The sequence below is a fragment of the Etheostoma cragini genome, chromosome 22, assembly GCF_013103735.1.
Source record: "Etheostoma cragini isolate CJK2018 chromosome 22, CSU_Ecrag_1.0, whole genome shotgun sequence".
NCBI classification, from domain to species: domain Eukaryota; kingdom Metazoa; phylum Chordata; class Actinopteri; order Perciformes; family Percidae; genus Etheostoma; species Etheostoma cragini.
This window is the reverse complement of record NC_048428.1, coordinates 9699656-9715568: the sequence shown is the minus strand read 5'-3', so window position 1 is coordinate 9715568 and position 15913 is coordinate 9699656. Positions and strand designations below refer to the sequence as shown.

At 41.9% G+C, this 15913-nt stretch overlaps 1 protein-coding gene across 1 annotated transcript in view; it reads right to left on the bottom strand.

Moving 5' to 3' along the window:
- Positions 1-9508, bottom strand: part of dap (death-associated protein) — a 15051-nt gene extending 5543 nt beyond the window's left edge. Inside the window, exons 1-3 of the mRNA XM_034861791.1 lie at positions 9269-9508; positions 8188-8296; positions 1994-2036 (exon numbers count right to left, since the gene is read on the bottom strand). Of these exons, the coding sequence (XP_034717682.1) occupies positions 1994-2036; positions 8188-8296; positions 9269-9323 (207 nt within the window). The 5' untranslated portion in view covers positions 9324-9508. The remainder of the gene's footprint in view (positions 1-1993; positions 2037-8187; positions 8297-9268) is intronic.
- Positions 9509-15913: the final 6405 nt, after the last annotated feature.

The following is a 15913-nucleotide window of genomic DNA, read 5'->3' as shown; positions in this document are numbered from 1 at the left end:
ACACACACACACACACACACACACACACACACACACACACACACACTTTTAGACATGGCGGAGAGAACTAAACATCCAAAACTGTGGTTGTACTTTACTATAATTGTAAATATAATGCTGACAAATAATCCTTGTTGCCATAAGTGCTACAAGTATCTTACATGTAAGGGTGGAAACACGAGTAATCTTTCAAAACATTAAAGTACATTACATGTATACAGAAATCCACAGTTTTCAACCATCTAGCAAGTTCACCTATCGTTGCCCCAGGTATGTTGCATGCTAGCAGCCTGAAGCCCACACAGAGTCAAGTCAATTATACGACAACAAGAGTTAATGATTATCCGTAACTATTAGCCAGCTGACTGCTGTGGGCTCGTTCATAAATCCTGACTTCCGCCAGAGAAGACCAACATCTTGATTTTTTTTCCAGAAGAGCTACCAACGGTTAGACCTCTAGCAGAATATCTGCAGGTCTCACCAGAATCAAATAAGGATTTGTTAAAAAGAAAGAGCAGTTTCCTTTTGCTTTAAAAATGTTTATTTTATTGTTTTACATTTCTATAATCTGCTAAAAACAATGCTTTTATAGTTTGATACTCAAGAATGTTAATTGATATAAGAGAATAAAGCGGTGTCACTTCTGTTGTTAATATGTTTTTTTTTCTTAAAAAAGGTGCCCTGCTACACATATTTTATCACTTTGTGGTAATGTATGGAGTTCTACCATGGACTCTGTAATATTCTTTGTGGAAAAAATGCCTTGGTTACCTTGGTTACCTCGTTTCAAGCCATTCTAGTGTGGTATAGAAAGCCTGTAGGACGACGTGGTTTGTGCCAGTTCTCATAAATATTCAATGAGCTGAGCTGCTGTACTCTGATTGGCTAACAGCTAGCCAATGAGAGCCTGGCTATTAGCATCTTTTACCAAGCGCAACTGGGAGAGCTCATGAATAGTAGTGAGCTCAGGCAACATGACATCAGACCGACCAGCTGTTGTAATTAGCCTGATTTCTCCACTTGTTTCTTTTCAGTGGGTAGAGCTGACAGAGGAGGTAGCAGTTCATTTTCGTTTTCACAACGTAACACAAAAACATATGGACCAAACATATAAAAAAATCCAGTTAAGTTTTGTGTGGAGGGGCACCCTTAAGTTGCTGGAAAGCTTTACCCACGGTAATTGTATTGTAATAAGAGGACGTAGACAAACAATCCTACTGCTAAAAACTAATATCCAAAGTCTAGGCTGAACAAACAGTATGGAATTTATCTAAGGTATAAACTCCCCGATCAAGAAGAACTATGTCGGTAAAGTTTCTGCCCAGGCTGGTAGGTAATGACCAAGGAAGTGACATGCTAACGTCCCTGTTTCACTGGCACATTTAGTTGAATAAAGACACCACAAGCAATACCACAGACCACAGCATTGTGAAATGCAAGTGATTGAGCTTTTTTTCCCATTCACAATATAACAAACACATATGGTTTTGTGTGGCAGCGCACCTTTAAAAAAAAAGTACCGTTAAGAATACCGCATTGATGAGCGGTATCGGTAAGAGTAGTAATACACTTAAAATCAACACTATGTCCAACCCTACCGGAATTATAAGAAATTTTGACAAATTTATATATCAGGACAAAAAGATCCCAATGTCTTTGTTTTCACCGATGTGTTCCAAGGTGAAATTAAAAAAATGGTTATTAGCGAACTATTCATTTCACAGCATTTTCTTTAATTAAAGATGTTATGATTAGATATCCTTATCTAGCTTCACTTTGTTACATGTTTCTCTAAGTTGGGCACTCCCTTGGTATTCTCTCTATTTTTCTCTCCTCCCCCTGTTACACCTTTCATCACTTTTATATATCTCAGCTCTAAGCCTCTACCTCTCCCTCTAGGGCTCATGTCTCAGATATAAACAACTTTATGCTCATTTCAACACTGGTGGTCTGTGCATGTGTGTGTCAGAGTGTGTGTGTATGGGTGTATTACCTTTGTCACCACTCCAGACACAATCACTGGGGCCTTTGGTGGACTAAAAAAGGAGAAGAAATGAAAAGAAATACAAAACAATTGAAAATGATTTATAGAATTCATAACAATATACATTTCAGTAAGCAGAGAAGGTGCCCAGTGCTTCATTCTTTGCTGATTGTGTGTGTAATTTAGTCATATTGTGTATAGGCCGAGGGAGAGCGTACTGTACGGCAACGTTAACAGAAGTCTACCAATCTGGTTACTTCACAACCTCCAAAAGTGACATTGTGCAAAAATTCGAACATCCAAAGTTGGCAAAAAACATAGCACCCACAGTTTTACTCTCTCTGGCAACACACACACACACACACACACACCCTCGGATGGACCTGCCAGCAGCTTAAATAGCTCCCATTCATCCTGGCCAAACACTGGGGCTCACAATTTCTGGATGGAAAGCATGAGAGGAGAGAGGGAGGGAGGGAGGGAAGTGGGGGGAGAGCTGAGGCTATGAGAGGGAAAAGAGAGTTGAAGAGGTGAATGATGACAAAGGGAAGGAGAAAAAAGAAGAGGAAACAGAAATGTAGAAAAGCAAAGGGGGCAAGGGGGGAAAAGGCAGGACAGATAGCAAAGGGAGGCGAGAGGGCAGCGAGGAGAGGGGATCATAATAGACTGTTAGAGGAGAGGAGAAAAAGATGGAGGAGCGAGCACTCACTTAGACATAGAGAAAGGAAAGGGACGGAGGTAGAGAAAAAGATGAGGAGGAGGAATGCGGAACCCGGGGTAAGTATTGACCTTGACATGACAAACGAGCGCCGTCTAATTTTACGGCGGTGTCACCCCCCGGCAAAAGAGTAGTTGCGGTAGCCACCTTCAAAACTCCTCTCAAAGACATTAGCTATAGCAGCAAGCATGTCCAACTTATGGCTTACCTCATTAACAGCATAAATAGGTTGAAAAGATGAAACGTTTCTCACACGAACTGCGGTCTCAGCAGCAGCCAAATCCAAGCAACATCGTTTGAAACATCTGCTACTTTCTTATAGATTTTATGATCCATGCACAACTCTTTATGGATTTGGACAACACATCTGGCTAACCTCCATCCCTGCAATCAACATCTTGGCTCTGAATGGCCTTCTGCTACCTATCTTAATGAGTGTATTTACACCTTGCTATTAAATGAATGCTTGGATATGTTGGATTTCACAGATAATGTTCTCACTAGCCACCTGTCAAAATGTGGGGTCAAGAGGTTTTCTATTAGCAAGTCAATTAACTACATATTAGATATAATATTATATATATATATACATATAATATTAGCATGTTCCTCATTGCAATGAATGCTCTGCTAGCTGTGAAGTGGTCCTGCTAGCTTATCGCTAACATTTGGCTGGAAAGTTGAGGAGTTTCAAACTTTTTAAGGTTATCTGAGGAACGGTTGGGGAATAAATGTGCATATGGCAATTCATTTTTTATGTTTATGTGCAAGAACTGTGCTCAACTTTCATCTTAAAACACATGTGGCTGAGTGCCACAGCAGAAGTTCCTGCTTTTATTACACACAATATAGTTAACTGAAAAACTGTCATGTTAGCATTTAGCACCAGATTTCCTTATTTATTCTAACAGGCCCTCCTCACGCTAGGTTGTCACATGTCTCTATTCTATTGAATGCAGATCTTCATGGTGTCATTTGAGGGTAAACCCTGGAATATTGAAAACAGATTGCAAAGGGAGGGCTGGTATGAAAAAAAAACAGGATGAAAGGAAATCTGTATTGCATTTGACGAATGTTAGCATCAAACTTTGCTTGTTGAAATGGACTGGGTATGATAGAAACAGAGGGCAGACCAATAAGACATTAATAGACAAACAGAAGCGAGGGGTGCAAGCATAGATATAAAGCATTGTTAATATATCTATGGGTGTAAGCCAGCCAGAGATACAGAAAGCTACAGGCCTCAGACTCCTTCAAAAGTGTAAAATATTTATTTTTTAAGTTTGACAAAGATGATTGTAGATACTACAGACAGGCAGACACAAATTATAAACTACTGACACCTATTTTTTATCTATTCTATCTGTATAGTAAAATGGAATGAGAAACAGAGAGAGAGAGAGAGAGAGAGAAATAATTAAATGGCACAAAGATCTCTGCTGAGGTTTGGTGTGGTTGGGACTGGAGGAGGACCATATGGAGAGACAGAGGGAGCCTTTAGGGGGCAGTAGTGAGCTACAGGGAATCCTGGGGAGGAGTTTTCTTTGTACCAGGAGAGTCAGAGGTATAGGACAAGGAGAGGAAGAGGGAAAAAGTGAGAGATACCAAATTTCAACTTCAACTAATAAACGGTGATAAGAATGAAATGTGCATTGACGGTATGATGTTTTCTTTTCTGTCTTTGGCACCAAAGCCACTCCTCACCACCACTACCTCACCCATCTCTTTGCTTCAGCAGAGCAGAAAGTTTGTTGCAGTGGCCGAGGTGGTGGTTGTCATGGAAACTGATGCCTGTTGCCTGCCTCCACTCCTCCTCCTCCTCCTCCTCCTCCTCCACCTCTTAACTTTTGTACCACAAGCTGTCAGTTTACTGCACATTTCCTACCTTCAGTGTATATGTGCGGCGATTTAGTCAAGCGTACACACCGCACCACCCGCTCTTTTTTTCCAGAGGCTCCGGAACACACACACACCTCTCACCAAAAAACATGCAGGAGAGGGGACAGTGCAACCGACATCAAGCCTATGATCACCATTCTATTTTGTTGCTTTTACACATGGAGCCCATCGAGATGTGTGAGCTGTTCATAAACCATGCATTCCCTTCTACGCGTATGTGAAAGAGTTGTGCTGCTCCTGAGTTTTCCTGAACAGGCTAGAAGCCGGTACTGCGTCACCACTTAGCTCTGGCTTCTGCCTCCCTTTCTTGCCTGTATCTCAAACCCTATCCACCCGTCTCCTATTACTCCCTCTCTTACCGAGGAAAAGCTTTCCTCTTTCGTATCTTCACATCGCCACGCCATCCCTCGCTCTCACACCATAATATGTATCCCCTCTCCTCCTCGCCATAATCCCAGCCACCTATCTTTCTCCCTTCACCCCATCTGTCCATCTCGGCTAGATTGGGTACGGCAGGTGTTCCCCTGACTTCACCGCTTCACTGGCTGCTACTAATGTGAAATTTACCCAGTAGCCACCTGCTAGACGTCCATCAGCGAGACACGGAGAGGGACGGACAGAGTGTGTGAGTGAGAGAGTTTCATGCACTGCATCACTGATGTAGTGCAGTTACTCAGCCTCTGTTTTTGGATGGGCAGACAGGTCATTTTTAGTTGAAGATAAACATTTCCTAGGAGGAAGGTAAACCTGCATTTACACAGCCCGGCCGAGAGGAGTTTATCAAGCTAAAGGATTGAACTGGTTTTCCTCAGTGATTAAAATTTTACTATTCACTAATTTATTTTCACAGCCCAAGCAATAATTCCTCTTCTTCTTTGACTGCAAGCTCTAAAAAAAACGAAGCATTTGGAAGGGATGCGGGCAAATATTAAACCCTGTATGACTCCGTCAGAAAAGAGTCTGAGATATTTAAACCCCCCAAATACTATATTGAATTTACAATGCAGACGTTCAGTTTGCTCCCGTCCCTGTGCAACTCATTATTACATGTCAACCATGTCTTTAAGTAAGACTTTAATGCAAGTAATAAAATAAATAATACAGTCATACAAAAGCCGGGAGTCATTTCTTTAAAATCTGAACTCAGACTTGTGAAGCTTCTGCTCTTTGGAATATCCTCACTGTGTTGATAATTATACACGTTTTTTTTAATTAGAGCTTAATCGCTTAGCTCATTGATTATTGATTTTTGAAGCAAAAATAGAACACATTTAGTTTGGCTATCACCAGACCAAGCCAAGCTCAATAGATTTGAGATTGAGCATCGGTCTGGGGAGTTCGCTCTGTGTTTTCTCTGAAGAAGAGTTGTGACCAACGGGCATAGTTCAAATGACTCTGTACTCAATTGGATAGTCCTTCAACCAATCAGACTATATTGAACGTAAACAAGAAGCTGCTTGGTCGCTTCTCTATCGTCATCGTGTTAAACGCGCCAATAGCGCGCCAGGTAGATGTGCTACTTTGTGATTGGTTCCCGCAAAACTGTGGACCAAAACAAGAGAATTAAACGTGCAGGTTTCCCGACCAAGCTGCAAGGCGAAATCAAATCGCCGGCGGAGTGGGCGGGCTTTACCCAGTCTAGCACACATTCCCCAGTTTGTGGGGTTTTACTGCGTTTCTCTGTTTAATATCATTGTGAACCAAATACCTTTAGGTTTTGAACTGATAAATGATACTTGATAAAACCAGACATTTTGAGATGTCACATTGGGCTCTAAGAACCTTAATTGGCCATTTGTTTATCCCATGCACATCCCCAAATGATTAACTGGTAAAATAATTGTAAGAGTCATTCAGAAAGAAAACAAGTTAGTTCCAGTGGCAATACCATTATCCAAGATATGCAGTATGACTCCATTTCCTCTGAAAAAAACAATAAAATGAGGAGTTGCAAATTCAACAGGCTGGAATGGCAGTTACACCTTGACCAATGTCTGCTATAACATAAGGGTTTCTCCTATTGCTTCTTCTATCTTTCTCAAGCAGGTCTTTACCTTTAAGTAAAAGCCCAGCTTGCATGTTGTTTTTGTACTTTGTCATCTTCTTGACCCTCCTTTTCTGCTCTGTCTATTATTGTCACTCATCTTGGCACAAAGGAAATGAGAGCAAGAGGAAAGGACTTATTTCCACTGACAGCCATGACGCTATTCCTGCTCTGAATTACAGAGAAAAACTCAAACAACATGCACGGTGGATAAAAAAAACATGCAATGTATATTTCAGCGTGCGAGGTTGTGGGTTTAAAGTACATACAACATTTTTTGACAGTTGGCAATGTTCTTGAATCCTGCTCTTGGCCATGCATGCACACACGCGCACAACTGATATGTGGTGTGAATATGCCATCTGTACCAATACCAAATATGGAGTACACGTGTGTGTAAAAGCAGACTCTTGCCTCAGACCTCAGTAGAAACAATGCATTCAAGCAGCAAAAAGTAAACATGCCAATATGGAAGCAGAACAGTTATTGTCACTAAGAAATAGAGCTGGTGTGATGTAAAACATGCAAACCAAGACTGCTTATGGAAAACAATAGCGACTGCTGAATGGGCTGTCCAAGTTAATGCTGTAATTATGCAGTAATTATGTTGTTTACCGAATTAGCTGGCAACAGAACACGATGAGTATGCTGCAAAACGGCCTACAGTACAGCCTTATAGAAACATAGAAGTGGTAATAGCTCATTTGCAGGGTGTGTGTTTGTGTGTGTGGGTGTGATTAACAACGTACAAATCACCACAGAGTCCTCCATTGCACAGACAGTCGTTCAATCTACAGGCAGAGAGCACGGAACCAGCTTTACCTCTGCAGTACATGTATTTTTGCCGTTTTTGTGTGTCTTTACTATGTGGCAATGGGCCCCTGGGCTTAGATATGACATATCCCCGAAACCTCTCCAACATAAGGGCCAGACACTCAGACTCAAAGAGACACAAGACAACTATAAATGACGTGGCCACGCCGTTTTGTGTCTCTTTGGGGTCCTTTTGTCTCTCTTTATGGTCGTTTTGTCTCTTTGTAGTCCTTTTGTGTGTCTTATACCCCTTTCACACCAAGGGCTCAAACAGGCTTGACTTTGTGTTTGAAAGGGTTAGCCGTGTTGATCGACTCGGCTTCGCGACCCAGGTCCAAAGATAGGTCCGACGCAGGGCTATTTCAATGTAAATTGCATAAGACCAGGGTGGAACTAATAGTGTCATGGTTAAAAAGGGAGGGGGGGGGGGGGCACAGTCGTCACAGAAATCAGATCTCAGCAGGGTAAATGGAAACAGCTAGCTACACTATCTGTCCAATCAGAGTTTTTTGTTGCACAACTCAAGCAACATTGGAACGTAGGCATTAAACACATGCTCTACGGCAACAAATCCCATCCTGCTCTGTGGCTCTGTCTTAGCGCTCAGTGCCACGACGATTGTGATTGGTTTAAAGAAATGCCAGTAAACCAGAGCACCTTTTTCTCCCATCCCATAATGCTTTGTGGGCTAGCCAGATTCATCTTTCCTTGACTGTGTGGGCGTCCTACCTGCTGCTGACGTACTCCTCCTCGTCGTCATCTTTCGGCAGTGGTTCTGGAGCTGCAGCGGCAGGAGCCGGTGCGTGCTTCTGCACTATCCTCATACCTCCAGCCTTTACTGCAACACACACACACATAAACACACACACAGATTACCAGATGACCTGTGACAATTTATTCAAGAGTTCAAACATAATCAGTGTATAAACAGTTAATTAAAACAGGGAGAAAGTCCCTAACATTGCCAGTACTCGGTTTGGGACTTCTACTGTAGTTAACTGTAATTTAACACTACTATAATGTTTGATTTAGACATAATCATTTTTAAGTAGCACTGTAGGTTAACATAGTGAGATAGAAGTCAGTCCCTCGACTGAAAGACCAAGGGTAAAACAGCTGTGGTGACAAGCAGCCGACCTGCCGATGCGTCTTTGAGCCAGGCCCTAATTGCTGCAGGACAGCTGTTCTGATGCTGACATCTGGCCTCACTGCAGAGGCTCTGCTTATAGAAATGCCATTAAGGATCTGCGGTGGTCCTACATTTGAGCTAACACACCTGCCTGTTTGTTACAGACTGAGCTATACATGCTGGGTGCCTCACACTAACCAAAGGTTGGGTGCGAGGGGCACTTCTTATCTTTCTGTGCTATCAGTCCTGCAGGCCACGCTGCCCTCGTCCACGCTGCCCTTGTCCACGTACACCTTAACTCCCTTTCCACAGTCTGCATCAACATGACTGAGCCTATGACCTCCACGTCATCGCCTCCCAGCAGCAGTAACCGGACAGCACTTCACGTTAGACTGCGATGACTCAAAATCACTACAATATCCCCCGGTTCAATATACTGTAAGACATCACGCCAATCAGGAAGTAAGGAAATGTGCGAAATTGAGAAACACGGCCGATTACCCTGCATGCATTTTGAACGTTAAAAAAACGTTGTCAGCAGCTGGCATTTGCAAGTGTGGCGATTGCATAAGTATTAATCATCATCATGTGATTTTTGGTGTGACACAGTGCAAAAGCACAGGCCTTAAGGTTTAATGGTAGCTTTCAAAGACAACACAGCGGCAGCATAAAGAGGTTTACCTGCAGGGAGATGTCCTCCTTTGGTTTCGATTTTCTCCTTCGGCGGCGAAGACATGTCTGCTGTAACGGGACTCTGCAACGAGAAGGCACCACTGCGTCTGACACACTAATTCCTGCTTTATTCTGCCTCAAATTGGGGACTACACTTCAGTGTGGACCGTCAACGTGGCTTTTTCCTGAGCATTGTTTGGAAAGGATGCGTGGTGACGTCATGCGGAAACCGTAAGCAGCGCGTTGACGTCGGCCGCAGCCATACAGCGGTCGGAGCATAGACCGTATTAACGGTCTATGGGTCGGAGCAAGCGAACACTTTTACTCACTTCAGAATTAAATTTCGGATTTTTTTTTAGTCCATCCTAATTATTGATAATAAGAAGTATTTATATAGCTGCTAGATTATTTCAAGGAAATGTGATTATATAGCCTATGTTCCATTTCACCTTTTTCTTTGTGGCCTATTGTATTTTCTGTGTTTTGGACTGTTTTCTTTTTTTACCTTCTTGTTTCTCTTTGTGCCTTCTTTTTTAGTTTTATCATTAAGTAAGGTTGGAATGTTCATTGGATTGAAATTAGTATCTTTTATATACATTTTGTATCAATGATGCCAAAATGTTCAAAAACTGTAAAACAAATTTGTAAAAGCATGCAAATAAAATATAAAACACGCAAGCACACATCCAGGGCAGCCAGTGTGTATCATGCAGTCTGGATACTGTATGTTTCAAGCTTGTAATACACCCATGGTTTCAAGCAGGTTATAAAAAGAAATGAAGCTATGTATTGAGACAATAACTTTCGCACAAATCAAAAAGCTAGCCTATTAAAACTGTGACTGTGCTCCCAATATAATGTTTTCACTATTTTCTATTTGTTAGCATATTTATGTGTTATTCCCAATTCATTGGGTTATGTATATAATGTACTGTATATGTTTACATCTAACTAGTTATATGCAATATCATTGAAGTTTTTTTCAATCACTATGACAATTTTTTCAATACTTTTAACAACTTCCCTTAACTCTTAACACAGTTAGCATAACATATGTCTGTGTGGGCTATTCAGACCCTCACTCACTCCCTCTGCTGCCGAAAGACGTATTCATGCCTTCATCTCCTCACGACTTGACTATTGCAACTCACTACTCCACCTCCATTAAAAGGCTCCAACTGGTTCAGAACTCAGCCGCATTAATCAACAATCTCCCACTCCACATCCTGGCACCACATCACTCCGGTCCTAAAACAGCTACACTGGCTTCCCATTTCTCACCGGATCACGTACAAAATCCTGGTCCTCACCTACAAAGCCATCCACCACCTTGCCCCGTCATACCTCACTGTCCTCCTCTCCCCCTACCAACCTTCACGGTCCCTCAGGTCCACCTCAGCCGGTCTCCTCTATGTCCCCAAATCAAAGCTCCACACGTTTGGGGACAGAGCCTTTTCCAGGGCAGCTCCCAGGCTCTGGAACTCCCTCCCCCATGAGATCTGCATCTCTGAGTCCCTCACCATTTTTCAGTCCCGTCTGAAGACCCATCTTTTCTGTTCTGCCTATCCTTAGTTTTTTTTAAACTTATTTATTTATTTATTTATTTATTTTTATATACACTGTTTCTACTCTGTAAAGCGACTTTGAGCTTGGGAAAAGCGCTATACAAAGTCAATTTATTATTATTATTATCATTATTATTATACAATTAACATTTGTTGTTGCTTTGATACAAAATGCATTCAGTTAACATAAATCAAAAATGTTTGTTTTACACACAAGATCAACCAAGATCTAAACAATGGATTTTTACTGACAAATTTGCAAATACTTTCACAACGTATGTCAGAACAAATAACATCATGTACTAAACCTAACTTATAGACTAAAGGTCAAGTGAACAGCTGTTCATATTGTAAGTTGAAATAAATATATCCCCAGCATTTTACAGTATTCCATTGTTACTGTAAATGAGAGAAACATCTAAATGAAGCTGTGCAAATAGATCAATCATAGCTGATTCCCATCTAGGAAACACACTCAGGTGTTGAGGTTCTTTCAATCACATGACCATCTGTTTTTACAGTATTCTTATGTTACAGTAAGTTAGTGTTGTACTTTGAGAGCCTGTTTCAGGGAGTGCTTTGTGACAGAAAATGACAAAATTAAATATCCAATTGAGCTCATAAGATAAGGACCTAAATATTATGTAAAAAGTGGGAATAAAGACTGGTGTCCTTCAATTGATAAATCATTTAAATAGAGCAAATTACAGAAGTTGACTGACACAATTAAAAAAGAGCCTAGTAGCTGTCCACCTACACAGCCTCTAAGACTGAAGCATTTATCTTCTAATGTAGCGCACAGTTTCCCTCTCTCACCTTTAAGCCCAGTGGCGTGCCCAAGCAGCAGCAGCAGAAGCATTACCAGGATGAGCAATAAAAGGCAAAAGTGAGAAAAAGAAACCTGTGTGTGTGTGTGTGTGTGTGTGTGTGTGTGTGTGTGTGTGTGTGTGTGTGTGTGTGTGTGTGTGTGTGTGTCTTTGTGTGTCAGTGGTGACCTCTTTGACCACCTACTTTTGGTTTTTGCACTATAAGTCCACAGTGGTTCTTTAATTGGCTGATCTGGCAGTGCCCTTGGGCAGAGCTGAGAATTGCAGGCAAAAAAATGAAACCAAGGCCACTAGTTCTGCCTCTCCTTCTGTTAAATATGGCCTATGGTATCTCTAGGAAGTGATGTTTGTATGTGGTGGTTGAGCAGATGTTGATTTATAGTTGTTTATGCTGCAATGTTCATTATGGCATATGTCTTCAGAGTATTGAATCTGATGAGTGTGCATAGATTTACATGAGAGGTCATATGTGTATGTGTGTATGCGTGTGTGTGTGTATACGTGTGTGCGAGAGTGCGTGTGTGCATGGGGCTTTCAGTCATACTTCTTAGTACCTGGGAGCGTCTTCCACTAACAAGGTGTCTTATTTAAAGTGTAGGAAATAACAAGGGCCTCTCAATTTGATTATTTAGATATCAAATGTGTTTGACATTGCATTTGTCTCAGCATAAGCTACTGTGTATGGAGGCTAGTTTTTCTCTGTTCTTCCTCAGCCTTTTCTGTTTTGTTACTCACTTGCCCCATGAGGAATTAATGTGACGGTGTTGCAGAGACTGATAGGGATATGTAAGCAGAGGTGTCAAGTAACAAAGTACAAATACTTTGTTACCTTACTTAAGGAGACATTTTGGTTATCTATACATTACTGGAGTAATTGTTTTACAGCAGACTAATAGTTGTATACTGATTTATAGTTGTTTATACTGCAATGTGTATTATGGGATTTGTCTTCAGAATAATGAATCTGATGAGTGTGCATACATTTACATGAGAGGTCATGTGAAGAGTGTGTCTCTGTGCGTGTGTGTACGTGTGTGTGTATGGGGGGTGTGTCACAGTGATGCGTGCAGACCAATCGTCAACTCTGTAATGGCATAATTGCAGTGTGAAGTGGCAGCTGTGTTCTTCACTTAGATGTTTGCTGCAGTCACAGTCCTCACAAGCACAAACACTCACACACACGCACACACGCACACACACACACACACACACACACACACACACACACACACACACACACGCACACACGCACACACACACACACAAACACACACACACACACACACACACACACCACACACACACACACACACACACACACACACACACACATACACACACACACACACACACACACACACACACACACTGCTGATTGGCAATGGGTTTAGGCAGAGAAGACGTGGTCCTAGCATCACATTTGTCCTGACAGGGCATGAATCTGTTGACAGGGCATTGGTGTCTTTGAGTGAAGAGAGTTCACTCGTAGGTCAAGAAGCAGTCTGATGATAAAAGGATGAATTGTGATATCTAATTAAAAAATGTTTGGACTTTGTTAACTCTTACATGCTGATTAAAATGTTATTCTTACTGATAACAGTGGCCTTGGGGAGGACTCCTGTAGAGTTCCTATACTATCAAGGTTTCTGTAAGCCTGAGTTGCCACTGCTTTGGCAGACCACACTTCAGTCTTGGCTGAGATGTGAAGATGTGCATGTCTCTAAATGCCTGGATTGACTCCCTCCCGCCCTCTATTTGACCCAATATATATATATATATATACATATACGTATACATATACATGCATGTATATGCATATAGATGCATGTGTTTTCAGCCCATGTCCATTTCCTTCTGCTTTCTTTGTGTTGGAATTTTCAACTCCAGTGGATTTATGAGGACTGTGGTTGACCGCTCCCCAGCTCTCAGAAGGGTAAATTGAGAAAGCTAGCTGGATTATCTGTCCAATCAGATTTTCCTCCCTGCACGACTAAAACAACTTTTGATTATACACGTTCCACCAAAACAAGTTCCTATTTTCCAGCGGCACGGTGGCTCCGTGCAGAGCTTAGCACTGCCCGAGACGATTGTGACTGGTTAAGTAAAAAGCCAATAAACCAGAGCACATTTTTCTACCATCCCTGAATGCTCTGTGCCAGACCCTCCTCCGCAGTGCTGTGGAGGAAGGTCTTGCAAAGCAAGACTAGATAAAATGAAACTCTAAATTAAAGGGTGCTCACTTCAATGCTTTGGACTTGTGAGGGACAAACTTAAAAGGAGGTCAAAATGATAGTAAAGCAGCAGAGGCTTTGTTATCCTGACCTTTAGTCTCTACATAAGTTATCATAAAATTCCTCCTAATGCAACTTGACAGCATCTTGTGTTAGATCCTCCCTGCCTGACATCTTTCAAACTCTACACCTCCGGTTTGTAAGACAGAATTTCTATTATAAATGTGTAGACTCAATTTCCCAAACTGGGATAACCTTCATGATATCACAATATTTTATTATTATTAATAATATCAAAATATTTATTTTAAGCATCTCAACCATCCCTACAGCAAGTGCCATCCAGTCACCTGTGCGTATGCGCTTGTTTGATACTACCTGTCACTGCATGCATCCATGAATGCATGCATGTGCGTGGCCACTAGATGGAAGAATGACGCTTTACAACATCTTTCAGTTGTCTATGTGGGAGTTTGTGTCCTGCAGCCTTCATCATCACTGTCACTCCGACAAAGCTTGGAGTGTGATGTCCCAGAAAAACTGAGGAGTCACTGATAGAAACTGCACAACTCCAAAGCAGAAGATGCAGAGCTCCACATCTAGCTCATTTTTTCCTCCCTCCCACGTCTTTTTCTCTCTCTGACAAAATCATGCACACATGCAAGACTGAGAGAGGGAGAGCATTCATTTCTCAGGGTGAAAATACATGGCACACATTCAAAATGCTATAGGTGAAATCCTCTTCAGATGTCAGTGATCTCAACACCTGCCCATGGCTGATATGACTGTGGGTGCGTGTGTGTGTGTGTGTTTGTGTGTGTGTTGCCTGGGCCTATGAGAGGAGCACTCTCAGTGATGGCTTACCGAGAGACAGAATGAGGACGTCACAGGTGAGTGAACATGTCCAAACTGAGAGGTGTGTACACACACACACGTGTTCTCTCACACACATGCAATCATTTCTTGGACACATACTCTCTTTTCCTTTCCTTTCCTCTCACTCTCACTCTCTCTCTCTCTTTTTCTCTCTCTCTCTCTCTCTCTCTCTCTGTCTCCTTCTCACACACACACACACACACACACACACACACACACACACACACACAGCTCTGAGGGAACCAGCTGGGTCCTCTGCAGCAGCACCATCACACATGAATAACCAAGGCTTCTTCTCTGCTCTGCAGCATTGACTATTGAATACCTGACTGGGCGCCTTATGGTGTGTGTACGTGTGTGCATGTGACAGAGAACCCTCCATATGAGTGTACACTTAGTTACATGTGTCCATGTCAATCATAGTCAAACTGAAATAGGGCGGAAAGTGAGGACAGGAAAAAGAAAAGAAGCGGTGCAACAAGAAGATTGATTATCAATAATGTGATGCTTTATTGATCACCACAGGTTTACTCCCTTTGCTATGGTTGTCCTCCACAAGGAGGCTGAGATCAAGTTTAGTAGGGAAACAGTAAATCTGGAACAGATTTTTCTCACAAGCACTTAGTAAAGTCAGATACTTACTGTGAAGGCAGTCTTCCAACTGCCTCCAGATAGGGTGCACCCGAGGTAGCCTTTTAATTGCCCCATAGAGATATCTGCAAATGAGCAAAATACTCACTCATCTCTGCATTATTTTGGTGTTGTTGATGGATTTTGTTCAGCATGATGAATGGTGTCTTGGTTGTGCTTTGTTCTGCATACTGGATCATATTCTGGGGTGTTAATAAATAAAAATTACTTTTTTATTTCTTCCTAAGCAGATTTATTGTAGCTACTAGGGGAAGTAAACTAAAGGTCGCGGAGAGGCCAAAGTCAGGCCGGGTTTGCCTGTATGACACACTTTCAAAACAATAACTGAAATCCCAAAATTAAGTTTGGTTAATTTTGTTGTAAAAGATTAACTTATTAAAACACATACATACAAAATCAAAATGATATCAGTGATCAACGTAAAGTAGCCATCCATCCATCCATCTTCGACCGCTTATCCGGTATCGGGTCGCGGGGGCAGCAGCTCCAGCAGGGGACCCCAAA